This window comes from Urocampus carinirostris, chromosome 4 (genome assembly GCF_059441175.1).
Source record: "Urocampus carinirostris isolate Australia breed hairy pipefish chromosome 4, RoL_Ucar_1.0, whole genome shotgun sequence".
Taxonomy (NCBI): Eukaryota; Metazoa; Chordata; class Actinopteri; order Syngnathiformes; family Syngnathidae; genus Urocampus; species Urocampus carinirostris.
The window spans coordinates 17,891,475-17,905,323 of NC_142352.1; the positions used below are offsets into that span (position 1 = coordinate 17,891,475).

The 13,849-nt window shown below is 37.0% G+C and overlaps 1 protein-coding gene across 1 annotated transcript in view; it reads left to right on the top strand.

Moving 5' to 3' along the window:
* The window catches only part of cdh16 (cadherin 16, KSP-cadherin), a 51,179-nt gene extending 46,653 nt beyond the window's left edge, over positions 1–4,526 (top strand). The window contains exons 15-17 of the mRNA XM_088333339.1: positions 2,226–2,342; positions 3,239–3,355; positions 4,366–4,526. Coding sequence (XP_088189465.1) covers positions 2,226–2,342; positions 3,239–3,355; positions 4,366–4,466 — 335 coding nt within the window. The 3' untranslated portion in view covers positions 4,467–4,526. The remainder of the gene's footprint in view (positions 1–2,225; positions 2,343–3,238; positions 3,356–4,365) is intronic.
* The last annotated feature ends 9,323 nt before the right edge of the window (positions 4,527–13,849 follow it).

Below are 13,849 nucleotides of genomic sequence, written 5' to 3' on the forward strand. Positions count from 1 at the left end.
TTCATTTCAAAAGAAACTGCTTTCCTCTTCTTTACACTTGACACCAACCATATGGAATGGATGCACGAGATAGTAAACAATAAAAACGTCAAAGTTCTTAGCGTGCTAGAGATACAGTGCAGTGTATATACACACGAACTAGGAAGTAGATGCCGGATTTCTTTTTCGGGGTGGATGCTGGGTGACCTGTCACAGCGCCACACGGCAGAAAGATGCACTAAAGTACTGTCATGTACTCGGAAAAAGGTGCACACGAAACAAAATCTAACTTACAGCAATGTCCGGATATTTTTCGACATCCCGAAAAAAATGTTCGTATCTACCGTTTTGCGTGAGTCGAATGTTCGTAAGTAGGGGAGCGTTTGTATATATAATCATTTGCAGGGTAAACGGTTTCCTGAGTGTTGCACTTCTGTTGTTGTTGATGGATCATGAAGGGGAATGACGGTAAGGTGCAAGTGAAAGAAGCTGAGATAAGAGTTCAAACAACTTGATAAACACTTCTTGTTACAGGGCTGCTTTCACGTCATGCGTGTATTTTAAAATGATTTGCGTAGATAAGATAAAAAGCCCCACTTGGGCACACTCAAGAGGGTAGTTTTTTTCTAGATCACAAACAAAAACATTTAAAAATGAGAAAAGATATCTGCCTTTGAACTGTTAGATAATTATTTTGAAAAAAATACAACAGAACTAGTAATTCTTCAGTTTTCAAGAAATTAAATAACATTGCAGGTTATTTTGTTTCAACGATTTTTTTTTTAGTATCTCACTTTCGAAATACGATTGTAAAAATTAAATATAACACATTAAATGAAAATAACTTTCCTTTTTACCAGTGTAATAAACCAAAATGTAATAAAATAAGAAAATAAGGTTTTTTAAACTTAGTAAAAACTCTAGTTTGAATTAAAAAAATGATCACCCTAATTACTCTAAAATGCCCTTCTAAGAATTCTTTTAATTTGTGTCACTAGAAAATTTAGATACAAATTCAGTAAAACAAAAAAATCAATGCCCAAATGAGGATTGTTTATCTTTTTTAAAGTAAATAACAACAATTAAAATGAGGATTATGGTCTTAGTTAAAAAATAAATTAACTGTTAAAACTGGGATCATTTCTTTTTTACTAGAATAATACATTTAAATGTATTAAGATAAGAAAAACAATGTATTTTATTTCAGTAAAAAGTATTCATCGATATGAGAAAATAAATCTGCCTGATTATTGAAAACTGCTTGTTCTAAAGATTCTGTAAAATAAGAAAAAACTCTTAAATCAGGATTATTTTCCTTATTTGAAATAGAAAATAAGAATTTAAAGAAGTTTAAAATTAAAGAAAAATAATACTTAAATTTTGGATTGTTTTTGTTTTATTAAAGAAACTAATTACATCCATTAAGATAAGTATATAATTTATCTCGGTAAAAAAATATTTATCAAAATGAGCAATATATATATGTTAATTAAATAAAAATTCTTGTTCAAAGGATTCTTGTTATTTTTTCAAGAGAAAAAATAGATAAAGATAAGACGTATAAGAAGGATTCATTCTAATTTTTCAGCTTAAGAAATAGACATGGTACACCAGGATAAACATGTAATAAAACACTTAAAAGAGAAAAATAAGATTAAAAGGAATATGAGGATAAATAAGAAAATGTTTGCAAGGTAGTGTTTTAGAGTGGTCTAAATTGAGAGAGTATCAGAATAATAGTGAAATGAAAAATTGTGAGATGACATTAGCAGCAACATATTTCCAAAATAAGAGTTCATGGATACACATTTTTCAATACCCAGGCAAAATGCATATATTTTTCACAGTCAATATTAGAGTTTGGCAAACTTTTTAAATTTCAGGTGACATTGTATTAAAAATTTGGGCAAATGATGGATTAAAAACTAAGTAGATGGCCAAGGGGAGAACAGGGATCAATTGAGTGATTTTATTTCTGGTATCTGGTGATAAAGAGTCTCAAATCCAATCCTTCTGCAATAAATGAGGGAAAATGAAAGGACACTAGGGATAAGAGTGGCACCAAAACAATTTTTTTTTCTTTTCTTTTATTTATCATTAAATGTATTGCCATTATACTTTCATCATTTTAATTTGGTGGGTCAGAGTAATAAGCCTGACAGGCATGTGGGCCGCAGGCCGTAGTATGCCCACCCCTGGTCTAAATATATGTAATATATATGCAAATGTGTCAATTTTCTCCCCAGATACACACACCAACCTTTCCTTAAACACGCCATTTCTCGCTCCAGAGGTGTACACGGTGCCCTTCACTATCTCCGACAGCAGTTCTCCCCCGAGGAGCACCTTCATCAACTTGCCAGGTAATCGTCATGGTGACACGAAATTGTTTGGCAGTAAAAGAATCCAGAACATTCCATTTTTTTTTTTAGTCATCTAAGTCAGTGGTGTCAAAACCACTTTTAGCTCAGGGGCCACGTGGTAGGCAAGCATTCTTAAGGGGGCCAAGCTACAAAATGAATGGCATAAAAATGGTGCCTTTGTTTGTGGGCTGGGGGTCTTTTTGGAGGCTCACAATGAAATTACGATGGATGGAAGGGATATAAGATTTGATTGTAAAATGATTATTGGAGGTTTTTTTTCCTCAATATTTTTTTCTTGTAGTGGTTATTACTAGTGCATTTGTATAATAAAAAAAAAAAGACAAAACAAAGCAAAACAAAAACATAGATTTAATTGATTTCCACTATATTATATTTACAGTAACTTGGGGAAACTCAACAAACTGGAAAGTGACCTAAACTGCATGGAAACACTTGGATTTAATCCATGTTTTTTTAATGGAAATTTTTACCTACCCGAATATGGAAACTTCACTGTTAGATATCTATTGATCTAAAGCTCTTTAAAACATATGCAAAAACACCCAGGTGCTATTTTTAAGTAGTATTACTACTAGTATTTCCTTAAACAGGGAGTCAAGACTTTTATTTTGAGAATATCTGAAGAGGGTTCTTCAAGGTTCTCTGGTTGATTAATGATAATCAGCAAATACAGTTACAGTGGACACTATGCGAGTGGCGCCTGTATTTATGTGACCTTCATTGAACATATATTAAAACTTTGACGCTCATTTTTCTCTTGTGTTTCTCTCAGCATTGCCTCGCACGCCAGATAAAATAATGCCCCTGATCACATTTGGCCCGTGGGCCATGAGTTTGAAGTATGTGGTCTGAGTCATTTTTTGCTCTTTTGACAGTGACAGTGTGCCCCTGCAACACCAGAGGGAACTGCAAAATGGCTGCCAAGCAACTACCGGGTATGCCTACGATTGGGTCTGCGGTAGGAACTCTGCTTGGGACGTTTGCCGTCATAGGTCAGTATCTTTTATTTGAAATCTCAATTACTGTCAATAGAGATACACTAAATCCCCGGGATACAGTCTGGAATACTTTTTTGGGGGGCCCCTCGTTAAGGCATTTTCTGTAACACACAACATCAACAACAAATTATTTTGCAAAACCCAAACACATACAAAATTCGAACTTTGAAATATTCGTACGTATGACGTGTTACGTCTCTAAGAGGCCTGTCTGCTATTGGTCGACATCATATGAGATGCTGATCTGCTATTGGTTTGAGGTTGTGGCATCTTGAACATGCTGATATGCTATTTACTGATTTTTTTTTGGGCTGAAATTCTTCCCACAATGCCTCTCCCTATCTTTGTTAAGTTCAGAATCTCATGTACTTCATAAAGAAAATGTTTATCGATACAATATTGTATTTTTGTACTATATTTATTGGCTATGGGTTCCAAGACTTGCGTTGATGCTAAAGGGAGAAGAAAAAACATGATACCGTGGAAACGAAGCTTTGTGATCATCAAGAAATAGGGAAAAGGCTAATGCAGTGTCACCCTTGTGGAGAAATGTGTCTGTAACCGATCGGGACAATTATTAAGAATAAGGAGGTGATAAAAGCAACCACGTATTCTAAGGGCATGACAGGCCTCACAAGTGGAAGATGTAAAATCAGTTTTCATTTAAATCTCCCCCCCCCTTTCCATCCATCCACTAACTCCACTGCACCAAAGGTAAATACAATTTAATTTTTCCTTTACATGTATATTTATTTCTAATGTGATTACTCATTACTCTCATTTTCCCACATATGTTTTACTTACTAACATTTTGACCTTGAATGTATTAATTTAGGGGGACCAGGGGTTGGAAACGCATAGATTTTTATCCCCCGCCATGTAGCAATTTCACCTTCTATCCCCACCTTAGAACAGATTCAGGTCATATCCCAGGGGTTTACTGTTTTTCATGGAATTTCAGTTTGCTTTCAATGAGTGATATACTGTAGATTTATTTTCACTAGGTGTAATCCTCGTCGTCGTGTTTGTGCGCCTTTCCTACCAGACCCCCAAACAACCAGAAAACACAAACCAGGAAAGGGTTCCTTTGAAAATGTCCATCTAGACAGGATCACTGGTGGATTTATTCTGCTTCTTAAAGTAATGCTCTGTTTCAAGTTTGCATTTACTGTAGAGTACTAGAATTGTATATTTAGGTCCTAGGTTTACCTGTGTTTGATATAAGATTCTATTAAACAGTTTATTTATCTTCAACATAGTTGTTTGTATCTGTGCTTTCTTTACACTGCAAAAATAAATTAGTTTGTCATTATTCTCACTGTTTAGTTTTTCTGTTGTGTTCTGAAATTAATTTCTTGATGATAAACTTTATTAAATCACTATTAAATGAAAACATATCCTCATTTTGATTTTTACCCCCTTTGGCCTTCAAATTCTTGTTCGTGTTGGATACATTCGTTTGCTAAATGTTGTATGCATTTTTTTATTGTTACAATGTTATATTTTTGTTGTTGTCTTTATTGTCTTTTTAGACTTCTTTCATTTCTTCCTCATGCCATGAGGCTCTTTAACTGCACCCGGGGAGTAAAAGCCATATTATCCTATTTTTATTACAGTGTGTATTTTATGTAGCACTATTTAAATACTCTATAACAACACGTTACATTGGGTATTTATGTATTATATTCCATTTACTTTATTATTGTTTTATTTTCAACACAAGGATACTGCTGGAAGTTTGAATTTCCCTATGGAGATGAATAAAGTATCTATCCATCTATCTATCTATCTATCTATCTATCTATCTATCTATCTATCTATCTATCTATCTATCTATCTATCTATCTATCTATCTATCTATCTATCTATCTATCTATCTATCTATCTATCTATCTATCTATCTATCTATCTATCTATCTATCTATCTATCTATCTATCTATCTATCTATCTATCTATCTATCTATCTATCTATCTATCTATCTATCTATCTATCTATCTATCTTCTTTTGTAAGTTTATTAATTAGATAAGCACATTAACTGTGGGCAGCACGGCGGCGCAGTGGTTAGCGCGTGTGTGGCACAGTTCTGAGGTTGTGGGAACCTCCTGTGTGGGTTCAAATCCAGCTACCGGCCTTACTGTGCGGAGTTTGTATGTTCTCCCCGTGCTTGCGTGGGTTTCCGCCGGGCACTCTGGTTTCCTCCCACATTCCAAAGACATGCATTTCAGGTGAATTGGCCCGTCCAAATTGTCCCTAGGTGTGAACTAGCGAGTGAATTGTCTGTCCCCGTGTGCCCTGCGATTGGCTGGCAACCAGTTCAGGGTGTCCCCTGCCCACTGCCCGGAGATGGCTGGGATGGGCTCCAGCACCCCCGCGACCCTAATAAGGATAAGCGGTACAGCTAATGAGATGAGATGAGATGAGACATTAACTGTGTTAAAAATAGCAAAATTATTTATTATGAAATATGACAGACAATTTTGCTAATTTTAGGTGATATATTTTATATTTTACATAAAAAAATATTCATTGTTTTATCTACATTGTATTCATTTCATATTTTTTATTCAATATGTTTGAGTAACAAAGTATCAGTATATATATTTATGCAGTTTATATATTCTAATAGTATAGTAAATATTTGGTGAAAAAAATCAAATCCCACAAATTTTTTTTCTCCATTTCAGTAAGTTCAAAACATTGTGAAGTCCATCTTAAAGGGGTTTTATCCATCTATAGATATATTTGGAGAGGTCCAGGTTTAATGGTCCAAGAGCACCAGGTCTCTTAAGGCAGAATCTTCAACCTTTTTTAAACCAAGGCACACTTTTATTATTAAAAAAATTCAAGGCACGCTGTCAGTTAAAAATGTTTAAAAAATATTGCATTTTAATTTTATTTTTAAAGCTTAAACTGACATTATATTGTTTTTATTGTTTGTGGTCACCATTGCTCAAGAAGAAAAATAGGCTAATCATTTTGGTCAATAATTTTGCTGTAATGTGGGATTTTATTAGATTGTTAACCTGTTATTCAAGTTTCACTCTTTTTTTTTTTACCAGAAAAATAACAAACACATAAAATGAGCTGAAATTCTTTTTTTTTTTTTTTTGTAAAATATAAAAATAGTAATTCGGGCAGCACGGCGGCTCAGTGGTTAGCGCGTGTGCGGCACAGTTCTAAGGTCTTGGGAACCTCCTGTGTGGGTTCAAATCCAGCTAACGGACTTCCTGTGCAGAGTTTGTATGTTCTCCCCGTGCTTGCGTGGGTTTCCTCCGGGCACTCAGGTTTCTCCCACATTCCAAAGACATGCATTTCAGGTGGATTGGCCGGTCAAAATTGTCCCTAGGTGTGAATGAGCGAGCGAGTTGTCTGTCCCTGTGTGCCCTGCGATTGGCTGGCAACCAGTTCAGGGTGTTCCCTGCCCACTGCCCGATGATTGCTGGGATGGGCTCCAGCAACCCCGCGACCCTACTGAGGATACGCGGTGCAGCTATTGAAATGAGATGAAAATAGTAATTCAAAATATGTGCAAGATGTTTTACTTTATTTCATCTATTTTATATATTATTTTAAAAAACATCACTGAAAAAAGTTATCAAATATGTGTCCCAGTATTACCTCCCGAGCAGGTACCGTATTTTCCGCACTATATGGCGCACCATGTTATAAGGCGCACCTTCAATGAATGATATATTTTAAAACTTATGCCATACATAAGACGCACCCCATTATAAGGCGCTATAAGTGCATGCTGGTTTAAGATCAGGTAATTGTGCAATTTTGTAATTGTAATCCTGTGCAGTCCTTCGAGACATTTTTGGGATTAAGGGCTATTTACGGTAAATAAATGTGACGACTTGACTACAGTAGAGAATGTAGTTACTTTATGCAACCTCTAGATGTTGCCACGCTCAAGGGAATGTCAACAAAACATTCAAAAGGGTCAAACTTTATTAACAAACAAGCTTTCCACAACTCCATTCACTCCCAAAATAAATAAACAGCCGTTTTATTATTTTCTCTGAGGTAAAGCATTTTCGTGACACATCTTTAACATCTTTGAACAACATCGACATATCATTTTATTTTTTGTCCATTTAGTCAACACGCAAAGAAAAAAACGTCTGATACTGTTATTTTAAATGAAACGTTAGTGCAATCGCAATAAAGTGACACTCGTAATGTGCAAAACCAACGAGTGCAAAGCAATAACATAATAACTGTAAAATGTAAAACGTAAACACACAAAAGAAAAACAAAGATCACTCTATAAGCTCCTCATCGACGAATCCCTCGAATTCTTCTTCTGCTGTGTTCGAATTGACCATATCTCAGTGAATGGGCCATCCAACACGTCCGGTGTTTTTGTGCCAGCGCTGTTGCCTTCATACGTATAGTTATCGTACTGACACTTCTGCTTGCCGCTCTTTGTTGAACAACCCACTGTTCAAGTGTCTCCTCTAACTCTGGCCATCTTGCTTTATTGCCACGGAAACTTTGTTGAGTTTTCCTTACTTGGCGGAGCTTATCTTCATCCTTTCTCCACTTCCGTACCATCGATTCATTTAAGTTTAACTCTCTCGCTGCCGGTCTATTGCCGTGTTGTGCTGCGTGACTGATCGCTTTGAGTTTAAACTCGGCGTTGTACGCGTGTCTCTTAACAGGAGCCATTTTCTTATACAAATGCACGTATGAAAGAGAATCTCGCTCTCTCTCTCTCTCTCGCTCTCTCTCTCTCTCAAACGTGACATTCTGAATAATTCTGCGTTTGTTTAAGGTAAATTGTGCTTTACATCTTCACCAGTCATAACCCTGGATTCAGACAAATACTGTATTTGTTGAATATGAATTAAGCAGTTTAATGGGGTAGCCATTTTGCCACTTAGTAAACAAATACAACACGAGCCCCGGCAACTACCAATCGTTTAATATTTCCCAGTATGCACAGCGCGAAAAATGGAGTCGGCGGCTGTTTCTCGTAGTTGCGAGACCTTGCGAATTTAATATTGAGCCATATATAAGGCGCACTGTGTTATAAGGCGCATGGTCAGCTTTTGAAAAAAAATAAGACTTTTAGGTGCGTCTTATAGTGCGGAAAATACGGTAATTAGTATATGAAAAGAAAAAAAATTAATTTGTTCCCACTTACTGATATGGATGAAAGTTAGTTACTTGGTTGATCACTGGAAAAAAAACAATGGTATGTTTTTTATTTGCAAAGATACAATTGGGCAATTTCCTGCGGCACACGAGACAAGTTCTCACGGCACGCAAGTGTGTCCAGGCTCACGGGTTGAAAAAAAATATGTCTTGAAGGTACTTCATAAAGACAGTAACTTTTTTGTGGAACACGGACCACAGTGGATTTTTTTTTTTTCCGATAGAGAAGTGTAAGATACAAGCAGATACCTCAGTGGCACCCTTTGGGTGATGAGGCTCTGTAGAGGGATGGCCTAAGCAGGCATCACCCATTTATAACGGACTATTTATATCCGCAGTGAGGAAAACAACCTTGGGTGAGATGAGAGGGCAAAGGGGAATCGGACAGTTGGTGACAAGAGATCAAGTACTACGAGCCGATGCCACCAAGACCAAAAGGGGTGAAGGTCGCAATGGCATCGAACTAATCCCTTAATTAGGAAGCGGCTGTTTTCCATTTCTAATTACAAAATGCAATCACCCACACCTTCAGATTCGGGCACGGCGCTGGTGTTAAAAATTGGATTTAGCGCTATGTTGTAAGGCATGTAGATCTAGAAGATCTTTGATTAAACGTCTCTGCAAACAGGTAAGCAAATTATCACTTTAGGTATATTAGTGTAAAAAGACAAAAAATAGATGGCAACAGGAGGCACTGAGTTTTGATCATAGAAGAACTACACTAGTTTTATGTGTAGAAAAAGCTATTATTGGGCATTAAAGAAGATGCACTCATTTTCAGCAAAAAAGAAAATTGTTTCTAGTTCAGGACATGATCCTTGTTTTCAGGGTAATATAGGTAGCTAATGGTTGGTCTAGAAGAAGGCATTGACAGCCTCTGGATGCTAGTTCCTGGTAGAGGCAAATATGCTATTTTTCAGTGTAAGATAAGAGGCTAGTGTTCAGCCTAGTATGGGACGATGCTAACGATGATGATGAGTTTTTCCTTGCCCTCATATAGGTTTTAGATCAGGGGATGGTGTAATAATAGTCTTAGTGGTTTTGCAATAGTAAGTGGTTTGTACAGCCCTTCGAGACTCCTTGTGATTAAGGGCGTCACAAATAAATATGACTTGACTAGACGTTGGTGATTAAAAGGATGCTAATTCCTGGCACAAGGAGATTATTCATGTTTTCAGCATAAAATAAGAAAAACAAGTGTTTAGCTTAGATGGCAAGTTTCTGGCAATTTCAAAATAGTATAAGAAGTGTTAGTGTAGCCGTAGACAATCTGTATCACGCTGCTTGTTTACCTTCCAAGATTCAGACCAAGTATTGGACATATAAAAAGTTAAGTTGAGGACTTTTATTATTAAGAGGGGTTTGGGGTTTTTAAGGGTTATTGATCTATCTTCGTTATTCATTATCCATTATCCGTTATCGGTCAGTTCATAATACGCTACAAAGCCTAGGAGCCAGGACACTTACTCTCAGCCAAAAGGACAAGCTAAGGTCCTAGCCCTAAAGCCTTGCTGCGATCATTGCGAATGCACCGTTCCCGGAGGTACTGCGATACCGGGCCGATGCGTGGAGTGGACAGAGCAAGCTCTTAAAGGGGTTTTTAAGGGTTATTGAAATGAACGATACTCTGGGCTTTGGTCATCAGGACAGTCCTCCCGAGACAAGGAAGCCTCAAAAAATGGCATACCACTGTCTTTATAGGAAAGGGGCATAGATTGACATAAATGAAACTTTGCTGAAAAGTGAAACTTAACTGGGATGTTTTTTTTCCAGGCAAAGTGAGGAAGTCACAACAGACCTTTGTTAAGACTGGACTGAGTTAGATATTGAAGGTTGTATGATAAGATTGTGGGAAGACTCATCAAAGCAACCAGAACACCACTTGGAAACATTTTTGGGAAAGTACTGAGTGAATGGATACACTGAAACACCAAATGAATACAGCGGGTAAATACAGTACTTCATTCAACTACATGGGTAAGCATAAGGTGAATTTATAACGACTGAATGAAAAAATGTGATTATCGGAGTAGTGATGATTAAATAACAAAGCTATCATAGCTGGAGAACATATTCAGTGACATTTTTTGATAATCTAACAGAAGCTAGTGTCAAGCCTAAAACAAAATGGTGCTAGCTTATGGCTATTGTGTGTATGATAATTTCCTATGCGCGAGATGATCCCATTTTTCAGCATTAAATGAAAAGCTAGTGTGAGGCCGAGAAGAAGGGAGACGTGAGCTTCAAGCGATTGAGAGGATGCCAATTACTGGCGCACAGAGATTATAAGATAAGAAGCCAGTGGTTGGCTTGAAGAAGACGACACTCGTTTCTGGTGGTTAAGAGGACACAAGTTTCCAGTTCAGGATATTATGCTCTTATGTTTTCACTGGAGTATAAGAAGATAATTATTGGCCTGGAATAAAATAGCATTAGCTTCTGGAGATTGTAAAAGTCCCTGGTGGAGGGGATAATGCTAGTTTTTAGCATAAAATAAGCTATTGTTTAGCCTAGAAGAAGACTTCTAGCTTCTGGCAATTGAGAAGAATCTACTTTCTGGCAGAGGAGAAGACCTATTTTCTGTGTAAAATGAGAAGCTAGTATTTAGCCTACACCAGCTTCTGGCAATCCAAGTTGCTCATGCCTGTCGCAGGTGATGACGCTCTTAAATGAATGGAATTTTAAGGTATATTTTCTTACATAAAAAAAGATGTATTAATTAATTTGTAACTAGTTTTAGTAGGCCTCCCCTCAAGAGAGATCATTTTGATTTTGATTTTAATTGACTGTTGCAGTCTGTGCTAGCTGAACTCCGTCCCTTGGGCTACTCTCGAACAACGGCGCCTGTCAAGATAAATGATGGATGTCTGCTTTTTCTTACAACAAACCTTGCTGTGAAAAGGTTCAAAACATTAACATTTTCCCTTGGAGATTTCTTTTTTTTTTTTTCTTTTTTTTTACCATTTCATGTTCTTTTAGTCCGGTTTGACTAAATTGTTGCAATTAGTTCTACTTGAGGAGGTTCAAAAGTCATGTGAACTGTAAATGTTTATTTTCAGCATAAAAAAACTAAAAGGCTAGGTTCTGCCTTATAAATAAATAAGGCTAGTTTCCAGTGTAGAAGAAAATAGCAATTTTTGACGAAAGATTTCGAAGTTAAAGAATAAAAGACAATAACTTCTGGAGTAGAAGAATAGAATAGAATATGCCTTTATTGTCATTGTTACAACATGGGATTTGCTGTGACAACGAAATTGGACGACTGCAGTTCCACATTTAAAAGAAGGAAGACCCGAGTTTCAAGATGAGACCTGTTTTTACCATAAAAATGGAAGAGGCTTGTTTCTGTTGCACAAGAGGTTTAAGCTAGTTCCCAATAATGAAGAAGAAAATACATTTTGGTGTGAAAAAAAAGTGCTGGTTTAAAAAAAAGAAGTGAATGATACAATTTATTTTGTAAAAACAAATGACCCCAATTTCTATGGTAGAAGTTAACACTTATTTAGTGCGTAGAAGAAGAGGGTACAAGTTTTCAGCAAAGAACAAGACAAGTGTTTCCATCATGGAAGAAGACACCTTAAAAACTGGATTAAGAAGTACACAAAAAACACGGCTAGTTTAGAGAAAGGAAATACTAGTTTTGACATAAAATAACTCAACGCTGGATTTCAGGGCAGAAAATGATAACGCCAGTTATCAGAGATGAAAATGAAGGCAGTAGGTTTTAGTCAAAAAAGGTGTTAGTTTCTGGCTTTGAAGAAGACGACATTTGTTTTAGGCATCAAAGACGATAGCACAATTTTTCAGTGAATCAAGAGACGCAGGCTTGGAAGCTTGTTTTCAGCATAAAAGTAAAGGAGGCTAGTTTTTGCCGTACTGAAAAATAAGTCTCATTCTCAATGTTGAAGAAGATAACACAAATATTCAACAACAAAAAAGAAAATCACGCTAGTTTTCAGTGTAAAACAAGATGCTGTTTGTTTTCAGCAAAATAAAAAAACCTGCAAATAAGATCCCTAACTTCTGCTGTAGAAGTTTACACTACTTTGGAGCATAGTAGAAGACATCAACTAGATTTTGGTGGGGGGAAAAAGACGGCACTAGTTTTCAGTGGAAACAAGCTAGTTTGTGTCAGGGGAAGAAGAACAGATAAGCTAAAAAGAAGAAGATAGAGCTAGATTTAAACATAACAGAAGACAACAACTAGTCTATGGCGAAAGAAAAGATGGCAATAGTTATCAGTGGAGAAAACCTACATAGTTTCTGGGGACGGAAAATATACAGTATGAGCAAAAAATATGTAAATTGCGCTAGTTTTCCACGTAGAAGACAAACAACTAGTTATTGGTGGGGAAAAAAAGACGGCCCTAGTTTTCAGAGGGAAAAAAACCTGCTCCTTCTGGGGAAGAAGAATACATAAGCAAAAAAAAAAAAGAAGAATATAGTGATTGTTTTCCACATAGAAGTGTCACGGTTGCCATGGCGCCCAATTGGCTCGCCCATGTAGTGCCAGCTGTGGCTCGTTGACAGATTGGCTTCCCTTCTATTTAAACTCAGTGCTCTCACTCACCCTTTATCAGTTCTTCAACAAATCTCTGCACCCGCAAGACGTGGGTTTAGACTCTGTCCGGTTTCCTGCTTGTGTTTCCTGTCCGGTATTGTTCCCGTCTATTTTGTCCTGTTTAATATCGATCTCCGGTTTTGTTTCCGTCCAGTTTGTCCTTTTTGATTTCAATATCCAGTTTTGATATCAATCCTGTCTGTCCCGTCCTGTCCGATATCTGCTCGTGCAATCTGTATCAATCTCGTCGGCCTCTGGCTTCCTGTCATTCCACGCCAAACTGCTGCCTTACGTCTTCTGCCCAACGAGAGCCGAATCACTGGCGCTTGGGTTAACATGCATGACTGCCCCATTTCCCGTAAAATAAAAGCTTGTGTGAGAAACGTCACGCATTTGGGTTCTCCTCCTGTTCCGGTTCTTGACAAGAAGAAGACGACAACTCTAGTTTTTGTCGAAGAAGATTTTCTGACGTGGAAGATTAATATTTTGCTCATCGCAACATCTCAATAATTATGACTGATAAGGAAGCAATGAAAACAGAAAGGAGAAAAAAACCTGATTATAACCCTGTCTTCTTGACAACACGATTAAGTTGAAAATGCTTTTAAGAAGCTTGACAAGAGAAGCACAATTCTGACAGTGTGTGCGTCACCAGCGCTATTTCCGGCACTTTGGACCCTGCAATCACTCTTACAGTTCACTACAGACTACAAGACGTGCAGATGGAAATCAACAATTTCAATCCAGACGCTGCAGGAAAAAA